Consider the following 21,285-nt stretch of genomic DNA (forward strand, 5'->3'; position numbering starts at 1 on the left):
ACATTGTGGAGGACTATAAATACCTTGGAGTACACATTGACAATAAACTGGACTGGGCTAAAAACACCACAGCACTTTACAGGAAGGGCCAGAGTCGTCTCTATTTTTTGAGGCGACTGAGGTCCTTCAACATCTGCCAGAAAATGCTGAGGATTTTCTATGAGTCTGTGGTGGCCAGTGCGATCCTCTATGCTGTTGCATGCTGGGGGAGCAGGCTGAGGGTCGCAGATGCCAACAGACTTAATAAACTGATCCGTAAGGCCAGCAATGTTGTGGGGATGGAGCTGGACTCCCTCAAGGTGGTGTCGGAGAGGCGGATGCTGTCCAAGATAAAGACAATGTTGGATAACACCTCCCACCCACTCCATGACATGTTGGTCAGTCACAGGAGCTCGTTCAGTGAGAGACTGAGATTACCGAAAAGCACCACTGAACGACACAGGAAATCATTCCTGCCTGTGGCCATCTCCCTGTACAACGCATCCACTTAACACACTGTTTGCTGCTACAACTACACATGTTTCTTTTCCAAATATTTATTTATAAGTGACTTATGTATGTATGTATGTATATATATGTATATATTGTACTATTCTTAGTTAGCGTATTGTCTGTCTTGTCTTAATGTTGGTTTAAAATGGAGCACTGTAACAAAAAATAATTTCCCCCAGGGATCAATAAAGTATTCTGATTCTGATTCTGATTCTGATTCACTAATAACGGTTTTCAACTGAAGGGCCAGGTCACTTATTATTTGAATTCTGTTCCCATGACTACAGAGGTACTGGCCATGCTGAGCCATTAGACATACTTTATGGTTGATATGGAACTCCCGGGAACACAGACAGTCACTTGTGCTTTCTCACCGCACTGTTTACTTGAGATATTGCGCAATCACATGCAAAATCACAAGATGTGTCACTGGGGAGATTCCGGTAATCTGAGGTGGCTTTATCCATCATCCTGATGAAGTGAAATGTTAAACCTAAAGATAGATTTGAGACAGGTTTCTCATGATGGTAGTGAAACCTCTAGTTGTTGAGATAGCACCACACATTGTTCTGCGTTAACAGGCACCATTGCATGAAAAGTGAAAAGTTTCAAGGTGCTTTCTGTATGCAGATTTTTAATAAAGTTGTGTCTTGAACACATTTCCATTGATGGATCTGTATCTTTGAAGTGTTTGCAATGTTCAAGGCAGATGTCGGACACACACACAGAGAGATAAAGGTGCAGTAAGAAGTTGAAGCTGATGATGAGGTGTGTCTGTGAAATGGATATAACCTCTTATAATTGGTCACGCAGGCAAAAAAAAAAATAGACATAGAGACAGAAAAAGTGCAAAGGAGCACAAGACAAAAAAGGAAGCAAAAAAATCTGATGACAATAGAGTGAGGATTAAAGAGAAAACAGATGGGCTCTTTTAAAACTGTCAAGAACATGAAAAGGGGAAGTTGGGGGGGGGGGTGCTAGGAGACAAGGCAGCGGAGCGGTAGGGAAGCAGGGAGAGGATAAGCAGCCAGACAGAAGAAGAGATGACGTTCATCTTATTCATTGCAAACTGTAGAAACGGGAAGCAAGTGAGAGGAAGAGAGGGGGAGTCTGTGTGAGGTGGGGCAGCAGGGGGGTGGGGCAAGTGTGGGAGAGGCACAAGGGTGTGTGCTCAAATGAATCACTCTTCTATGTGGTGTGCCACTGGTCTCTCAGGCAGAGAATCGAAAAGTTGGGGTAAAATCTGAGTCAGCTCCACCAGCTACCAGACACTCACAGCAACTCTCCTCCACAGCACCAGGTTTCCTCTCTGTCTCTCTTTTCTGTTCTCTTACTCATTTGCTCTCTTTTACTCTGACACACACCCACACGCACAAACACACACACACACACACCAACCGTCACTCCTGGCTGAAAGAAGACGGGACCACAGGAGAACTGTTAAACACCTTTACTGCTACTCACCCAGCTCATCAGCAATCGCAATGCCCAGGATGTGGACGCTTATCTTGGGGGTCATGTTGGGATTACTGGCCTCCTCCAGGTCAGAAATTCAAGGTGAGGAGATTGTGCCTTTTCCCAGTGGATTTCGCTTTGTATGGGGATTTATTTTTCTTATTTTGCCTAAATTGTACCGGTCTCTCAGGCAGCAGGAATTTCTGAAAAGATTTTAACCAGACACTGTTATTACTCTGTGGAAAAAGACACCACTTAAAAGAAAGAGACTCTGCTCTGCTGCTTGTAGAATGCATGTGTAGATGCCGGCGAGACAGTGTGAGCAACACCAGCACAGACAGTCTGGCAGTCCGAGACTCCTGATAGACACAAAGGAGATAGGCGCTCTTGCTCACTCTCTGTTCGCACGCTGGCAAGTGAACCTTATCGCAGTTTTGGATGACCAGTTTAGCTTTAAAGTAGAAGCAGAAGGAGATTTTTTTTTTCTTTGCTGCCACGCTTAATGCTACATCCTCTAACACAAAGGATGTAATCACCCTGGCAATGTCTCTCTGTCTGTCTCTTTTTTCTTTGTCTCTGTCACACATGCTATTTCTGTGTAAGGTTTTGATTGGATTTGTTGCTTGGAGCGGTATATCTCAGGAGGTGAAGCTGGTACAGAATCAAACAGGTCTGGGGCTTGTCTGGCTTATTCTCTCAGGAGCTGGTGGTGAGGTTGTTCATAGAGACTGCCTTTGGCACTGCACCAGAGAACAATCAACACCAAGCCATGAATTTGACCCGGATTTAAAGGCAAATATGAGTCTACCTACCTGAATCGCTCATGTATGTGAAGTCAAGTGCATGTAGGAAGGAGGAGGGGGGTGGATCCACTTTCCCCCATAGTGCTTCAACATGTGTTTGCCCCTCAAGACTCGTTGTGGATTGTGTAGCTGCGTGCATGTGTGTCTGCGTCTGTATCTCAGCGTCTGAGTGTCAGAGTAATTGGTGTCTGGAAACTTAAGTGTCCTGCAGTGGTTACTACTCATCCTGATCCAGACAACATCTTTTTTGCCACAAGCACAGAAATGAGAGCAGGTCTTGTGGACCAGTGACCACCCCAGACATCCACAAGATATCTAGATAGTTTTAAAGATAGTTATTACGTGGCTTCAGGAAATGGTTCTGTGAAGATTTATAAGTAATATATCATATAAATAGTCCGTAGTAACGGCTGCAAATGCCCTAAAGGCTGTCATATTAATTTTTTACCCAGCAGTTCATATAATTTATTTGATCAGTTTAAATTAATATATAACTGCATGGCCTTTTGCCAGGGATGCAGTAAGACCCATATTTAAATTGAATCAAATCTATTGCTACTTTCCAATAATTCATCCAGCGTTGAGAGTGTGTGAAATCTTTCATATGTGATCATTCGTAAATATCTATCAATAGGTAAAGATCGATAATTGATCCTAATGAAACAATAAGGCACTCAGTTAGAGAAACACTGTAGCCTTTGTTAAAGAGCAAGATCAGTCTCCATAATGTACATGGTCTTGGCCTAAAGTGGATTGTGGCTGAGTATTTGCCTCTTTGGATTAGAAACCCCTGCTGCCGTACTTGTGTTAGGTTTTGAGGTGAAGGATGGTCAAAGCTCCAGTGCAGGCACTCACAAAGAGGGCTTGTAATTTGTAGGCTCTGAGTACCACCAGACACGTGTCTCTTCCACCAATATAACCTCTGGTATGAATGAGTTTCCGTGTCCATGCATCATTACAGTTTGTTATAAGTTTTAGAGTTGCTCACCTTTTTTTTCCTGTTTTGCATGTTTCAACCTTCCTATTAGTATGTGACCTCTGCTCTTTGTCTTTCTTTTATGCATCAAAGTCTGTGTTACAAGCATGCTTTCTTAGAAAAAGTTCTGGTAATCTGTGGTTCAGCTGAAACTTGTACCACACAGGAAATGGAAATGTGAATAATACTCGAATCCGAGATTTTGAGAGATAAAGTAAGTTGTGCCTTTGCAAAATTAGGAAATAAGGTTGATGTGATTCTTGTTTGCTGAGTGAAGCTAGGCTAACATTTCATTAAAACAAAAAGAATAACTGATGACAGTTATTTCTTGACTTTTAGAGGAAGCTAAATGAATTTCCCTGTTACATCATACAGTTTGTAAGCTAAGAAGTGACTTCCACTTACTTCCCATAATGTGAGACAAAGGTTGTTGTTTTTTTCAGGAGTAACAGAAAGCTCTTGAAAAAAGCTCAAGTAAAACTCTTGAATGAAAAATAAAAATGTTGGTATTCATGAAAATGTGTTTAAAATTGATCTTTCCTCTTGTAAATGTATCAGTTTGATGGTTTATACCTTTGTCAGCCAATCAAAAGGACGTCTGCAAGAGATAATGTGGTACTTCCACTTTTTTAACTTTACTATTCAACTTTATTTATTTGTTTTTTTATTTAGATTTAAAGTTTAGAAAAAGGCTGTGAAAGGGTATGAAAGTACATCTGACAGAGTTGATAAATCTGATAAATATGGTATTTTTGTTGAGAAAAGGAAAATGAATTGGGTAGGTGGTGCAGGAAGCCTGGAGGTGGGAAAGGAAATGACAGTTTAGAGTGAAAGTCAGATAATAACAGTCCTTGTGACCTTGATGTGTTTGTGTGTGTGCATGCACACAGGCATATTTTCATAAGAGCTTGTGTTTCACCTGTCCCACTGGCCCATTGGACTTTTGGTGTGACGAATGGAGGGAAAGACACATCTGCTTACAGAGCAACTTCACTTTAGTGTGAGAATGTAGGATACTGGAGCATTGTGGGAGCTATGACCTGAAGGACCCTCTCTCACAAATAGCTGATGAATAAAATGAATGTTAATGTGGTTGTGGGACACGTGCAGCTGATTTTCTGTTCAAGCATTGAATTCCCACGTATAAATTAATATTTTTAGAAATGTTGTGAGTCATACTTTATGTGCAAGGTTTCATTACTTATCTCACTTAGGATCACAGGAGGCTGGAGCCTATCTCAGCTGTCACAGAGTGAGAGGAAAGGTAAACTCAGGACACACCGCCAGTGTGTCACGGGCCTGACAAAAGAAAACTACGGCCAGTATAGAATCACAAATCAACCTGTCGTGCACAAATTTGGACATGTACACTCCACACAGAAAGCCCCCAGCTAACCACAGTGTTCTTGTTGTGAAGTGCCAGCGCTAACCACTGCACGACTTTGCTGCTTCCCTTTTCAGTAAAGTGCACCTCAGAAAATGTGGATAAGAGAATAAAAATAAACACAACCCGTGTGTGTGTGTTCCTGTTTTCCATGGCGTGCCACGTGAAACCAAGAAGAAATTATCAGTGACTGTTCCTGCGCACGTGTGTCTGTGATGCGCTTGTCTGTTTGCGCACCTGTGCGCAGGGGGCAAATTGTACTTTATTGCTGCCCTAGAAAAGACAAGCAGAGAGTAATGAAAGAAAACAAGACAGAATGAGAGAGAGCAGGAAAAAAGTGAGGGTTGAGAGTCAGGCTTGTCAATTACTTCTACAGCAGCTGGAGGTTTTGGCAAGAAGCTGTGCTAAAGCTCTCTTTCTCTTAGGCTTTGTATCTACAGACTTCTCAGTCTCCTTGGTTTCAACTCCATTAGGTGACAATAGAGCCTTTGGGAGAGTCAGTGCCTTGGCACAACAGGTTTCTGGGCTGTATAAAAACACCCATGACTGTTCTCTCTGCATACTAATGATTACTTCTAAGATTCATGTCAGCCTCTTTTTCATCGCACAGAGCCATGCCCGCTTTGATCTCTCTGGGCAGGGCAGTTGTGTGTTTTTGCGAGAAACACAGTGTGGCAGCAAACGTTGAAGTTCTTTCAGGTGTGTGTGCATATGTGTGAAAGTGAGAGATAAAAAAGTGGTGGTGGCGAGGGAGTTAGCGAGGGCAAAGATCAGAAATTGCTCTGCAATAAAAGTTGCACTGCCTTTTGTTTTTTGCCTAACTGCTTATAACAGCAGAGATCTCAACTTCCGTTTGTTGCTAGTGCTCTGTTTACTCATAACAGCCAGTGGAAAGTAGGTGGACCTATTTTTTAATCATATCCGGCGGTTTATAAGACTCCTGTCTTTATTTCAAGGAGATGAGCATGCTATCAAATTAAAAATAACATTTTTATATGCATCTCAATGTTTGGAATGGAGAAAAGGAAGATTACACTAAAGCAAAATTAATATTTGTCTTTTTGGTAACTCTTTACAGTACAGTTACATGAAAAATTGAATGATTAACATGTTCTCTTATCAAGCATGGCTTAGAATCAAGTTGTTTTAATGAAAATGATTTACGAGTTATATAACTTTATAGTTTAATGCTGGTTAATGTTTGCAGATATACTCCCTAATCATTGAACGTATTGACATTAGGCTACTTATGGGCAGTTTACTCCAAATGATTTGAAGATGCAGACATCACATTTTGCTTCACTGATAATGCATTAAATAGAATAGGAATCTGATTTATGATTATTGCTGCTACATTAAGCACTGCACCAAGTATTATGTCTGAGATGCTGTTAATCTGTGCACTCACGTCACTATGAAAGATAAAGCTTGATTGATTGATTATTAATTTATTTCAATTAATAATCATCAAGCTATGGTTGATGAGGTTTCACATGATGCTTTTCGATACATTTTGAAGAATTTATATACCTTAGATATTTCCTGGTTGTATGTCTTTGTCCGTTTATATACTGCAATATAAGTCTCAGAAATCCTTACAATTATTCTTTACTGCCTCTAAATAAACAACTTCATTAATTTTTTCATAGTACAGCAGAGGTGTTCAACTCTAGGCCTCAAGGGACGCTGTCCAGCAGGTTTTAGATGTGTCCTTGATCCAACACAGTAATATAAATGGCTAAATTGCTCTTCAACATGTCTTTAGGGTCTCCAGAGGCCTGGTAATGAACTAATCTTTGATTCAGGTGTGCTGACCCAGGGTGAGATCTAAATTCTGCAGGACACCGGCCCTCGAGGCCTGGTGTTGGAAACCCCTGTACTACAGCTAAAATGTGATCTGGTTTATTTCATGTTGTATTGATTGCAGGGGAATTGTATTGCTGTATAAAGACATTTTTAAAGTTGCATTTTGTGTTGCCAAAGAGTGTTTTGGGGTCTATCCAGAGTATTTTACTGATTTTCACTATAGAGAAGATTTTCTGGTTTGTCCGTTTGTCCGTTTTTACTTTTTTACTCCAACTAACAAGAAAGGTGTGGTCTCATTTTTAGTTTTGTGGAACAGTTTCAACAAGTTTCTGATCAGCTAACTTTGGTTATTGCATATTTCTCCTCCAAGAGACCCATTTGCTCTGAAGGAAGGAACAAGGAGCAACAGTATGATCAGTTTTACGCTTTCACACTTGACTGCAGGAAGTTAAGATAGTAAATCATGTGCATCCTTTTCCTGTGTGATGTGTGATTAAGGCATTGTGAAACCTACCATGGCAACAAATTTAAACAAGCATCAAACAGAAGAAAAACAGAAAAAAAAATTCCGGACATGAACAACATGGATTTAAATAGATACTGCATTCGTATTTTGTGACTCTTGCTGCACAAATCTCCTATCTTTTTTGTTGTTCTTGTTCTTTAGTCTGAATCAGCTGTTCAAGCTTTTGTTTCTCATGGTGTTGATGATTATTTTGATGTTGAGATTGTAATTTCTCATAAACAAAATTTCAGGCTAACTTTCAAAAACTTACACAGGATTTTTTGTATGCAAGTATCTCCCTCATTATCAGTCGTGCTCATGGCAGGAAAATCTCCAGGTGCTTAAATTCTAAAATTGATTTTTTGCCAATACCAACGGTTACATTGTGTGTGTGTGTGTGTGTGTGTGTGTGTGTGTGTGTGTGTGTGTGTGTGTGTGTGTGTGTGTGTGTGTGTGTGTGTGTGTACACCGTGCACCTGTGGCTCTATGACAGGAGTAGCTATGTGTACACAAACTTCTGTTAGCTCATTGCTCATTTGCTAACCCTAGTTTGCATGTCAGCATCACAAAGTTTGCTTCATTTTGCTGTAGACTAACTTGTAGACTAACTTATACAAATTACCTCACATGACACAGAACACATAGTGTGTGGCACTCTGTGACACTTACTTTTTTGTGGATTCACTGTAAGGACATAAAGCATGTTTATGCCAAAAAAGTGTTCTTTTAACGAAGCGGTTACTTAATGATGTTTTTGTTTTGTTTTGTGTACTTTCCAGGCGTGGGAAGCATACATTGTGATGTGTGAACTCTTAAGCTAAAATCTATAGTTGTGGTTGTTTGTATTACCTTAGTCATGATAAGTATGTATACAAAAATATTATCATTATTATCAGTAGTGTAAGTATTGTTAGTCTTAGTAGTTTATTATTATTATCACTACATGTTGAATTGCGATTCTGTTTGATTTGCTGTAATTTTCTCCAAATCCCTTCACCCAAATAACAAGTCTTCTCTATGTGTTACTGCAAGTGGCCTGTGTAGTGAATAGAGATCAAACCAGTAAAACTGATTCAATTTTTTTTTCTGTTTCTCCCTGTAGTGACTGCCCGAACCTGCAGCATTGCTGGAGTTTTCCGGGCTGAAGGAAAGGAACGTCACTCTTTGGACTTTGACATGGCTAAAAAAGTGTGTGAGCAACAGACGAGCACCATTGCAACCCTAGAAGAAGTCCAGGAGGCCTATAATGCATCTATGCAAACCTGCAGGTGCATCAACAAGCATTTTTCTAAAAATGTGTATTTGTATTCACGGTTACGAGCTAAATTGTTGTAACTGAAATTTATTTTCTTCCTTCTCGGATCCCCCCTTTTTGGGGATTTTTTTTTTCATTTTTGGTTTTGATTTTGCAATATAGACCCTAATTTAAATCATGTGATGCTTTTGGGTCCTCTTGTGTTTTTTGTGTGTGTCCCTTTAGCTAAAATGTGCACAAATAAAAGTTACCACCATTGACCACCACTGACCCTTCAGTTGAGGAAACCACCTTCCCATCAACTCTGTTAGTTGTGGAATGTGTTTTAGCATGATTTAATTTGATAGTTTGCATCCACCATTAACAAGTGTACAATCATTTTAATATCAGAATATTACTAACAATATTATTGTATCTGTTTAGGAACGGCTGGATCAGCAATATGAGCATCGTCATCCTTAGACACGAGCGCCACGACAATTGTGCAGGGAACATGATTGGTTTAATTATAAATCCAAAAGTACAGCCTGATGAGAAATATGATGTCTACTGCTTTGATGAAAATGGTAACTTTACCAAAATGAATTAAGCTGTTACCCAGCTGCAGTCAAACAATAGCATACAAATTGTCTTGTAAATTTTCAGTCTAGATTTAATTGAACTTGGCTTTTTGGTGATGTTTTCAGCTGGATCAAAGAGGAACTGCACCAAAGAATTTGATTTGAAAAAAATCAAAAATCCACCAGGTAAGCAAAGTAAACCCATTCCCTCTCTCCTTGCTTTAATACATCTGGCATCCATAGTTTAATAAGGAGAGGTTATTTGCAAAAAGTGAACGTGAACATTTTTTATGATACAGAATTTAACCCTCCTGCCTTCTTGGGACCTTTTTGTGCCACTGCTATGTGTTAAATGGCTGCCATTTCCACTGTGTTCAGTGGAATATAACCAAACTTGCCACAGGATAGTTTTTACCTGTCAATGTTAATATTCCAGTGTGAATTCCTTAAATCAGCCTAAAATGGCTGAGCACCAGAAATCCCCACACCCATCACCCTGGGGACCATTTTCTGCCCATTGACTTCCATTATAAACGCTATTTTTCAACCCCAAATTATCATCATATGATTTTATTTTTTCTTCTTTTCTTGGATGTCAATGAAGACTCAGGGCCTTGAAGTTTTAATTTTTAAATTGCAAAAAAAATGCAAAAAAAATAATGGCAGGTCAAAATGTATGTTGGTGCCAATCTTTGGTCCATCTAAAGGCCTACTTATAATGACAATCACATATTACTTCAACTGGTTTTTTGTGGAAATATTTAGTTTCGTTTTTTGGTTTTTGGGGCTTATAACACAGGGCGCTCATGTAATAACACTGGGATTTGAAGGGTTAAAACAACGAAAATATAATTAAAACTTTACATGAATATTTCAGGGAGAAGTAGTTTTACAAGGTTGGCTAATTTAAAGTGGAATAAAATATGGATATATGGTCTTTTTATGGCGTGGCTGAGAATGGTCCCTAGGGTGATGGGTGTGAGTTTTTTAAAGGATGGCAGGAGGGTTAATTAAGAAATTTGGTGATTAGCCTCCGATGATCCATCACAGCAGAGCAGAATCCCATTGGTGAAAGGAATTAGGAGAGGAACCCTCAGAGTGTTGAAGCTGGTGGTGATGAAGATGAAAATGAGGTGGTGAGGTGTTGTTCTGAGTGACCAGGGTGAGGAGGAGATTGGGAGGAGGCGGGTTGCATTAATCAAAGTCTGAAAGGCAGAATGACAGGAGAGCATTGAGATTTAAAGCACGCCTATGGAATAAGGGTGGGATGTCACTCAAGTTCATATGTATGTAGACAAGTGAATACTTTTGACAATATAGTGTATAATGACCAAAGTCATATTAGTAATGATAATGGTGAAGGCTAAATCATTATTGCCTTGTATGATAACCTGTATCTGGAATGTACGATGAACTCAAGAACTATTTAATTAGGTACAACTGTTCACCTAGAAACAGATGGGCTACAGAAGCAGAAGAACACCCCATGTTCCACCCCTGATATTTTCTTGGCACTCTGGGTCCTTTGGTACCAATTGAATATTATTTAAACATCACAGGCTACCTGAGTGTTTTTGCTGCCCATGTCCATTCTTTTATGACCACAGTATACAGATCTTCTGATGCCTGTTTCCAGCAGGGTAACGTAGCATGTTGTTAATCATCTTAATCTGGTTCCTAAGTATGGCAACGAGGTCACCAGTCACCGGATCTCAGTCCAATAGAGCACTTTTGGGATGTAGTGAAACAGAACAATAGAATAGAATGCCTTTAATTGTCACAATACATTTTGGCATATATCATTAGCATCCAATCATTCACCAATTTTTCCACTTATCCAGTTAAAGGCACTAAGGAGCTTGAGACCATCCCAGCTCCTATAGAATGAGAGGCAGGATACATGTGTGAATGTGGGATATCATTAACATGAAAGATCATTTTGTAGCATTGCATAATTATTTGAAAAACTGTAAGCAAAGAAAATTGAAATCCTTGAAACAAAACGAATATTCTTCTTGCTTCTTGCTAAGTCACTTTAAGTTACTTTTGATGTCCATTAATAGTCAATATTATCAAAGTAATATAGTATATTATCAAATGTAAAAATTGTGTTTCGTTATAACCATTAAACCATGCATGAATCTTTCTTTTCTGATTCCTCCCTGCATCCTGAAAACCCAACATCAACCACAGTTAAAACGATGACAACTACACCTCAAGCTCTTGAAAATGAGACAGACACAACTCTCTCAACTTTTAATACTACAGAGGATTTATTTAAAGGTCCTGATGCAGAGACTACTGAAGAGACTGAGACCATCAGTATGAGTACATTTCCAGTCCAGTCCACTTCCAGTCCTGCAGAAATCGACAGTGGATCAGGGGGGGTGTCGAATGAGTTGGAACAGTTTACAACAGTTTCAACAACTAAGGAAATGCAAACTCCTCTTGGGGATGAGACAAATGACGAATATTCTTCCACAACAAAATGTAAGAAAAACATACAGCACAAAACTCAGAACAAAGAGATTTTTATATGAATGCAGTTCAGTTCAGGATTGGGATGTACTCTTCATGATTTTGATAATCTATACTGATAAAATATAATGACAGTATAATGCTTTGCCATAGTATACAAGGCCGATTTTTCCTAGAGACTGTACTGAACTCAGGTCATGTGTTATTTGCCCTACATTCTTCTATTTTTGTATATTCCAAAGATAGAATAATGAAAAATGATAATGTTTAATTTCAATAATGTCAAATTGTTTATAATTTTATAACTTAACATAGAAAAATACTGTCATAATGCACCATGATGACATCTCATGCAACAGGTCTGGGGATGGCTAAAGTAAGTTTTAGAACTTAGGATGCCCCCTTGTGTTAGTTTGAGTTGTACAATTTAATTTGCTGAAGGCACTGACACCTTAACTCAAATACGTTTTATTAAAGGCCTAATAACAGTATTATAAGTGACACTTTGGGAGAGATAATGCAGAGGGGGAAGCAGCTTTATTGATATTTTTGCAGTTTGTAGTATCTAGTAATGCACACCAGTCTGGTCCACTCAGAGAGAAAAGGAAATTAAATGGGAATGGTAATATTTAAGATATATTTATTTTTGAGACATCTATATGCCAATAAATGGTTTATTTTAGGATGATATAAACTGAATATCTCTTGTTTTGTTGATATCAGCGCCCCCAAAAGATGGCAAAGGCCGCATGGCAGTTTCTACTGAAAAACCTAAGTCACCGAGCGGCAGTGACTCAAGTAAGCAAATTATTTCACATATACCATATAAAGAGTCATTGCAGCTATGTAATACTATGCAATCCTATTTACACTCTGGACTGACAGTAATTTTTACCCCTTTTAATCCTAACTTTTATGTCTCCTTCTAGATTGGATTGTTATTATTCTAGTGATTTTGGCAGTCATCATTATTATTCTTCTATGTGCAGCTGTCGCCAAGAGAAAAAGGTATGACTTGGATTACCATCATAATAGGACTGACAATTAAGACCTAGTAAAACACCCCTCTATATACAGTGAGGCATTGCAAAAACTGACATTAATTATATATGTATCTAAATGTGTTTTGGCAGCTTATGCGGCAAGACGCAAACCCTGATGATCACAAAAGACACAGGTGAAGGCAATGGAGCAGCAGCATCTGGCTCCCAGAACCAGGAAATGGTGACCCTCATGGGCAAGGAGAAGGTCCAGGAGAACGGCAACACAGAGGAGTTCACTGCCATCACTCTGGGAGAGTCGACAGATAAAGAGCAGCTGGCATGAGGGATGAGCGCATGAAGACGATAGTCAGTTAGAGGAGGAGTGTCAAAGTGAGGAGATGATCGAGACAGTAGATGGGTGGGGGCAGGGGCTCCAGTTTCAAGGGGATAAAATTGCTTTTGGTGGCAAGCACTGTCAAAGTCCAGTTACAGAGACTGTCTAGCTGAGGCTTGGCTTCAGTACTCCAGTGGGTCTGAAGCAGCTGATTCTAGGTAGGACCATGTCTTTTACGGGCAACATTTTGTCTGGTAGCACAGACTGAATGTTGCTCAGGGGTTGTAAATGTATTTTTTGTTAGTTTTCGCATTTGTACATTTGTATGCTTTATTGATGATAAAGCCATAGGCGCAAGTGTTTATAGGGGGCATGAGGAGTGACAGCAAATTTAGATAATGTTCACCTCTTTTAGATAAGATGGATCCCAAAATTTGCAATTCAGCCTAAATGGAAAAGATGAAATCAGCAATGCGAACTGATTTATCTTCTTTAACTTACATCAACAATGTTAAGCCACCAGCCCCCCAAGTATTTAATTTATTTTCTTTGCTATTGTTAATGGCTTGTGTATATTTCAAACATTTCCTGAGAACTGAAAAGTTATTTTCCATGTTCAAGAAAACTGGGGATGTCACTACCTTAATTTATGCAGCTTTTTCTTGATCTCTGTATATAAAGTATGTATGTTGAAAATGATTTAGCAATAGCTCCATGTGTGTTTTTGTTTTGTTTTGTTTTTTATAGTAAGGGTTTAGTACCTGTTTTAAGGAGGTTTCCAAGGGTCATTTAATTAGAAGCTATATCTAAAAAAAAAAAACACTGAGGATGCAATTATGAAACAATTGTGATTTTGCAATAGTCATAATTTAAGGCATCCAAAATTTATGCATCACTGAAGTCAGTTAAAATAATGTACATTTATACTGAGTTGCAAATATGAGGATACCTTGATGTTATCCTGAGGATAAGAAGAATCATAGTAAAGATGTAACCATACTATATACACAGTGTGTACATTCATTGGGGCTAAAGGACAGCACAAAAGAAACAATTTGACTCTATCTATAGCACATTAACCATTTCCAATGCCAAATTTGCCACACAAGTGACAGGTGCTTGTCTTTGTATACTGAACCAAATTGCACATAATAACATATGCTTGTACTGTATGTGAAAGGTTGTTTCAAGAGAAAAAGACTGCAACAATACTGTCTATGTGTTCCCAAGAGAGGGGTTTGTAATGATGACACTTATGTGCTTTGCTCAAGCCTGATGTGCCAGTTGCTCAAACATGTAAACCAAATGCTGCATTCTTTTCTACTGACCTTCTCAAAGCTAAAATATACATTGTTTCCTATCGAGATCAATTCCTGTCCGCCAACCTTTTTTTGAATTGTAAACTGATTTAGGTTTGTGAATTCCTCCTTTTTTCTCTAAAATGATTTGCTTTGAAGAGAAGTAGCAAATGTATTAGAGTAGCCAGCTTTATGACAGAATAACGCATGTCATTGAAATAATTTCTAAAGTCTTGAATTAAATAATAAATGTGTACATAAACAGATTTGCTGGAATGGGGTGTTCCCTCTGTAATTGCTGTTGCTTTTTGTGTAGTGACAAGGGGAGCAATCGATCGGTGTAGCCAGAAAGGAAATGCAAGTGGTTACACTGCGCTGCATAACAGGAAGAGAAGTTTCCATGGTACCAGCACTGTGACGAGAGAACATGTTTACACAGAAGTCAGAAAGAGAAAAAGACGGCCATTTTGAAAGGCAGAGAAGGATTCTTTCCTGGATTAAAATGCAAGCAGTGTAGTCACAATGACAACAGAGAAGTATTACTGTTTTTTTTCCCATGCATTTATTGCACAGTACACTGTCTAATTCACTGACACTGATGGATAATGGAGAAGCCCTTGAATCAGAATTAGTTTTATTAGTTAGCAAGGGGTGGTTCATCTATTTACAGTGTTGTATAAAGTATTTGCCCCATCCTGATTTCATTTTTTTTTTTTTGCATATTTGTTACACTTGCATGTTTTAGATCATAAAGAAAATGTTAATAACAGACAAAAATAGTTTGAGTAAATATTAAATGTCGTTTTTAAACAATGATTTCTTTTTTAAGGGGTAAAAAAAATATACTATTCAAACCTACCTGTACATGTAATATCTTTTTATTAGTCTAGGTTCAAATACTAGACAGAACAACTTGATTACTTTTTTCATATTTTATTTACCCAGCCAGCAAATAATTTTTTAGTGTCTTTTCCCATTAGAAATACTGATACGGGCCAATGAAAATTTCAGGCTTTTATCTTTATAGTCCTTGAAAAGTAAAATTTCACAGCAACTTGTTTTATGATTTTTATGCAAAGTGGAGAAGGTCGAGCAGAAAATGTTCTAAAAATTTGCTGATTGAGATGGAATAACCCATCTAGCAGTCTGGAATGTGTTACAAAGCAATTTCTAAGGCTCTGGGACTCCAGGGAACCCTGATTAGAGGCATTCTCCACAAATGGAGAAAACTTTAGTGAACCTTCCCAGGAGTGGCCAGCCTACCAGAATTCCTCCAAAACAGACAACTAATCCTGAAGGTCACAAAAGAATCCAGAACAACATCTAAAGAACTTACTTCTCTCAGTTAAGGTCAGCATTCATGAGTCAACTTTAAGAAAGGCAGTGGAAAAATGGCATCCGTGGGAGAGTTCAAAGGTGAAGATGTGAAAAAGTTTGCTAGTTATCACAAATACTTGATTGGAGTTTCATGTTGGTGGCACGAGTTTTTAGGTTATGGGGCAATTATTGATTATGCATAGGGCCAGGTAGGATAGTTTTTCCTCCTGAAGACATGAACTTATAATTTATAAATGGCATTTTATAGTTACTTGGGTTATCGTATATTTTATCTAATATCAAAACTTGTTTGATGATCTGAATCATGTAAATGTAACGAATATGCAAAAAGAAAAAACATTGAAAAGAGGGGAAAGTGTTCATCTTTTATATACAGTCTATGTTTATTTGTAGTAAACCATTTCTAGCCTTAATCAGGTGCATTCTCTTTTTTTTAATTCACCCAATATTTAAGAACAGAAAGAGGAATTGTGCCACATTCTGCAACACAAATGTCATATTTTATGTGTTTAATTCTCTATATTTCAACAAAAAAAAAAAAAGCCACAGAAATTTACTGTCACTCTATTTAATGGCCAATTTTCAAAAGCAATGACTTACTTATAAAGGAACATACAACATTTCTCTATGTAAAACCCAATATGGAACTAATGTCTATAAAGACTATTGGGATGTGGGACTGCCACCAATAATCTTCTGCCAATGATTTAGCTTTTCATTAGCTTTTATCACATTTATCTGTATTCAGCTGGAAGATAAAAACTGGCATAAATTGAAATCTTGGCTCCAGACATCAGCTAGTTATACTGGAAGCCCGACAGAATCACCAGTTGCCCAGAGGCTAATTCAGTAGGCTATCTGATGGATTCCCACATTAGCTTAGAAGCAATGACGCTTTGGAGTTTGTTCACAATGCATAATGGGGTCAACAAATCCGTTCCTTTTTTTTCTTTAGCAAGTTCACCACCTAAACAAAATGTGTACCATTTGTTGCCTTAATGAAGATTAATACGATCAATATTAATAGCAAAATGGGATAGAGTAGCTTAAACAAGCAGTAAATACTTCACTGTCTGTTTTCTCCCTTACCTTCTTAATCAAAAATAATAAAAGATAAAATCTACTAGAAATGTTTATACAGTAATACTACACTAAAACAACTAGTTAATAAAAACTAAACACAATATAGCATACATGTATTTCTTTTTTGTGCAAAAATTGTTGTAAAACAAAGAAAGAAAGAAAGTCTCAAAACAGCTGCAATTTAGTTATCAATCAACATTTATTAGTTATATTTGTATATGTACACCAAAGGTACAACACTTATTGATATGTAGAAACAGATTTTTATGTATACCATAAACTGAGAAAAGAATTCATTTTTTTTTCTCAACAGTGAATTTCACCCACACATAACCTCTGCCTTTACATCAAGATAACAACAGCTTTACAAAGAGGGAAGGCCTAGAAAAGTAAATTCTTCAAAGCACATTGTAGGCAGGAGTGTAACAGGTTATCAGCTCAGTGTATGAGTTTCTTCAAAAAAACATTTCAGGAGAAAAGCACAGGCTTCAAGATATACTGGCTCTTTGCTGTGCCAATTATTTTCCATGTAGTCAGTACCATTTAGGTAAGCGATTCCAGGTGTTTGTGCGTGCATATCATTTCTGTGCAGAAAGTAAAAAGGCAAGTCAAGTGAAGGCAGCTTACTAAGTAGTATTCCTAAAAACATCCTAGACTGATGACATGACACAGTTCAAATGTGTGAAGATGTGATTTATGGAAATGCTAACATGGAATCTAAATGATATAGATGTCCATGTCTTCAAATGCACCAGGTAAACAAACATGTCTGAGACTAAACCAGTTTTTTTCCTTTGTAAAGACAAAATGTGTTTAGATGAGTCACCTGAGGAATGTTGCTGTATCCTGTAACAGGCATTTGAATACAATTGAAGTTTGAGCTTTCTCTTATATCAACTCTTAGGCTATGTTTGATTCATCACTGTCCTACACACAGAGCAAATATGACCTTTTCCCCTGTTTTTGTGTCTTATCACTAACCTTTATAATAATAATTTCCCACCCAAATAACTCGTGTTGACCCCCTCATCAAACCAGAAACTTCCTCATGCCTATTTTTATCTCATCTCACTCTTTCTCAGTCTTTTTCTTTCTCTTCTTCATGCAAATAGAATTTTTTTTTTTTTTTTTTTTTGCAGGATTACTATAATTTCCAGAGAATTCTGCATTGTCACTGAACAGAACAATTATATATTTATGTATGTACAATGAAAATGAATTCACACTGCTTATATCTTCATGGAGGAACCATTCAAAACACTTACATTAGATTAAAAAAAGATATTTATATGCTGGAATGTGACAGTTAATTAAAACAGCTAGTTAACAGGTATTAGAGAATAAAAAAGAACAAGCAATTTATGACATATTTTCCTCTCTATACATTTTGTCTAATCTAATTTTACTCGTGACATGGATGATTTTTTTCTCTCTAGAGGATTACATTTATAAATGTCACAGCAATGAAACTATATTTCTACGTACCATTTTGATACCCCCACATCCCCTGGAAAAAAACCCCCAAACAAACAAAAAGCATCTGTTACCTACAATATGTACACAAAGTGCAAGGAGGCACTTCAAAACATCATGCTTTTAAGATAGTGGTGCAAAAAATAATTATCATATTATTTTAATTCATGCTTCTAAAACCGTGAGTTTGAACATAATATTGGTCCAACACACAATCCCCATCGGTGACACTGTCGGCTACTCACTGTATATGTATATAAAGATATGTATGTGTATGTGTGTGTTTGTGTGTGTTGTGAAGATCATAAGAGGTTAGAGTGTCAGTGCTGTACTCACTCATAACAATTACAAATGTACTGACCTTCCGTGTGTTTGTTTGTTTACTTATTTTTGCATTTTTGTTACGTGTGCATTTGGAGAAAAGTGTGAAGATGGTGCATATATACATCAGTCTATGCAGTATGTTGAGCAGAACGCTGCACGCTCATCGTGATGTATAAAAGTAGACAAATGACAGAGCGCTGCACTAGATGTTGTGTTAAGTTTCCTACTGTTACTTTAATTGGCATTTGTTTGAATCGAACACCTTCAAGGCAAGGTCATTCAGCACGGATGAAAAGAAACAAGAGAGGAGAGAAGAATACAGTGCAAAGAAATCAAATTCACATTGACATCAGCTTCACCTCCCTCACACATGCACCCAGAAAACGATAACAGACAGCATTCCTGCTTTGTTTGTGTATTTGCCATATAGTGTTTTTAATCATTTAGTTCTATGAGATGATTATATGTGTATTACCTGATAACTGGAACATCCTGGCATATAACTGTGCGTGTCCGTTCTCATATTCTGGTTTCATCAACTACCTTCCCACTTTATGGATAAACAGCTGCAGCATTTAGGGTTTGTAGAAACAGTCTTGAGCTCTGGTGGCAAAAATATATTGTTTACCTTTTTAGATCTGGCTAAAACAAGAAGCTGGCAGGTGTTCCCAGAGAGGATCTGTCTCTGTTCGTGTAAGCCAAGAATCCATCTGACAGCCGAGCCGCTCTTCCTTCTCAATTTCTTTTTATAAACGTTTCTAGCTGTTCACCTTTTGTGCTATGCCAGTGTTTAGTAATAACTGTGCTTTCTAGTACACTGGTTCACAGGCTCACTCAGCCACTGGAATGTAGTTTGAAATAATAAACGTGTGCTCACTGTATTTTCATATATTATAGAATAACTTTCTTTCGACAAAGACTTTTGCTGTCATTTTTCATAGACAAAGCTTTTAAAGTTGTGCTCTTAAGAGGCCATTCTCAAGGAAACACTGGTCTTACAAACAAGTAAACATTTTAGGATTAAAATATGTTTCCCTGTAAGAGTAAACATGACAAGCCTGAGTATCTTTTGATCTCACTTATTTTAAAGTAGTTTCTTTTTTAAGTTGGAAAGATTATTGTCTGCACTCACATTCTGGCCCGATTTGTGCTTTAAAAAATATATATTTTCAATATATTTTATTCAATATTTTATGTAGGTATGCCATTTAGATTTACATTTAGTTTTAAACTATTGAAATGTCTTTTTCATTGGTATTAAAGAATTACTATTTTTGGTGAAAACCGATACTCTATACATTGTAATTTTAGGGCAACGCTTTAGATTTTGAGGTTTTATCTCTTGTTGTGCTATAAATGGATAGTTTAAGAAAATGGATGTCATGGTGACAGTTCAAAGGCCTCTGTGAGCTGATTGATTTTCTGCCTGTTTGGTCCCTTTAATTGACTTGGTCATGTTTTGACCTTAGCACTCTCTCTCTCTATCACACACACAAATTAGCTTTAAATATCACTGAATGCGTGACACAAAGAAAAAGATCCCCTTTCTACACAGTAGACAAAATAAAATAAAATAAAACCATTGGGTGCTTTGAGGCTCAGCATGTTTTTCCTGTTCACTATTGTTCTCACTGAACCCTTTATCAGTTTTCTGGTCCACAGGGATACTGAGTAATATTGGGTAACTATAATTGCAGTAAGAAGCACTTTAGAGACACTTTTGTTCTTAGATGAGAGGCTGGGATGAAAACAAAAAGCAGTGGCCGTGTGCACACATTGTGATAGTACTGACAGGGATGGAAAGAAGGGGATTTCATTACAAATTGCATTGCTGTCGTGAATAATGTTCCAACTCCCACTTGTCTTTGACACTATAATAACGTGTCACCTTTAAGAAACTTGTAAGACACTCAGTGCATCTCCGCTTCTTCGCTCCTCATACAAATAAAGGACCAGGATGTATTGCTAAGAATAGCTTATCTAACCATTGTTTTCCTCCCTTCCTTCACCCTCCAAGTCTTGAAGTATGTTGTGCAAGTGTCTGCTATACAGGACGTAACTGCGCTCTAACATGTGAGGTATGCCTATGTTATCATTTCACAATTAAGTGAATTAGTATCATATATATCAGTCAGATAGACAGTTAAAATTTTATAGGGACTAAATTTTTTTTAAAAAGAAAAGAAATGTAAGCTACATAAAAAAGAACAATTAGTAGTTCTGTTCATGTGATTTTTCATTCATTCTTGTATATCACCAGACAGGAAAGCTTGTGGAGCCCAGAAGCAGGGGATCTCTGTGCTGCCATTATTCATGTTTCCATGGTTCCTCCTCAACAAGCGTGCACTCCGCAGCAGAGCCATTAGTGGCTGAGGTTACCTGTAAGAAGTTAGCAGAAGATCTAAACAGTGGATCCAAGAAAAAAAGAAAATTCTGGTCAAAAGACCTTAGAATAACACCACATTCTTAAAGCTTATAATGCATCAGATCAACTACTGCATTGTTATATGATGTCTATAAACTAAAATGTTGTATACAACATTCTTATTTAAATTTGACTACTTTTAGCTATAGCGCTTTGTAGGGCTGTAGTCTCCAGAACAACTAGTTAACTGACCAAATAATTACTAGTTTTCTAATTGATGTTACTTTCATAAGGAGAATGTCGTTCCAATACTATTCCCTCATTTTTAATGGTTGGAGCAAAAACTTACAGTTAGGATCACTTTGGATAGAGA

At 37.7% G+C, this 21,285-nt stretch overlaps 2 protein-coding genes across 4 annotated transcripts in view; one reads left to right on the top strand and one right to left on the bottom strand.

Annotated features, from left to right (window-relative positions):
* The first annotated feature begins 1,667 nt into the window (after positions 1-1,667).
* cd44b (CD44 molecule (IN blood group) b) lies at positions 1,668-14,862 on the top strand. Its single transcript, XM_026176406.1, has 8 exons — positions 1,668-2,049; positions 8,524-8,689; positions 9,100-9,242; positions 9,363-9,422; positions 11,430-11,726; positions 12,438-12,512; positions 12,644-12,722; positions 12,848-14,862. Exons 1-8 carry the CDS (start codon positions 1,977-1,979, stop codon positions 13,038-13,040), a joined length of 1,086 nt encoding a protein of 361 aa, XP_026032191.1. The 5' UTR covers positions 1,668-1,976; the 3' UTR covers positions 13,041-14,862.
* Positions 14,863-17,855: 2,993 nt separating this feature from the next.
* Positions 17,856-21,285, bottom strand: part of slc1a2b (solute carrier family 1 member 2b) — a 28,179-nt gene continuing 24,749 nt past the window's right edge. For 2 of the 3 annotated variants that reach the window (XM_026176409.1, XM_026176408.1), the window contains exon 11: positions 17,856-20,926. In XM_026176409.1, coding sequence (XP_026032194.1) covers positions 20,855-20,926 — 72 coding nt within the window. In that variant the 3' untranslated portion in view covers positions 17,856-20,854. The remainder of the gene's footprint in view (positions 20,927-21,285) is intronic. The other variant, XM_026176410.1, reaches the window with a different exon arrangement.

This window comes from Astatotilapia calliptera, chromosome 7 (genome assembly GCF_900246225.1).
Source record: "Astatotilapia calliptera chromosome 7, fAstCal1.2, whole genome shotgun sequence".
Lineage (NCBI taxonomy): Eukaryota > Metazoa > Chordata > Actinopteri > Cichliformes > Cichlidae > Astatotilapia > Astatotilapia calliptera.

Bases quoted from the DNA above. Each gene is read 5' to 3' on its own strand.
- cd44b (XM_026176406.1), top strand. From the start codon at position 1,977: ATGCCCAGGATGTGGACGCTTATCTTGGGGGTCATGTTGGGATTACTG. The intron at 9,423-11,429 runs GTAAGCAAAGTA...CATCAACCACAG, and splicing joins AAAAATCAAAAATCCACCAG to TTAAAACGATGACAACTACA. The intron at 12,513-12,643 runs GTAAGCAAATTA...GTCTCCTTCTAG, and splicing joins ACCGAGCGGCAGTGACTCAA to ATTGGATTGTTATTATTCTA.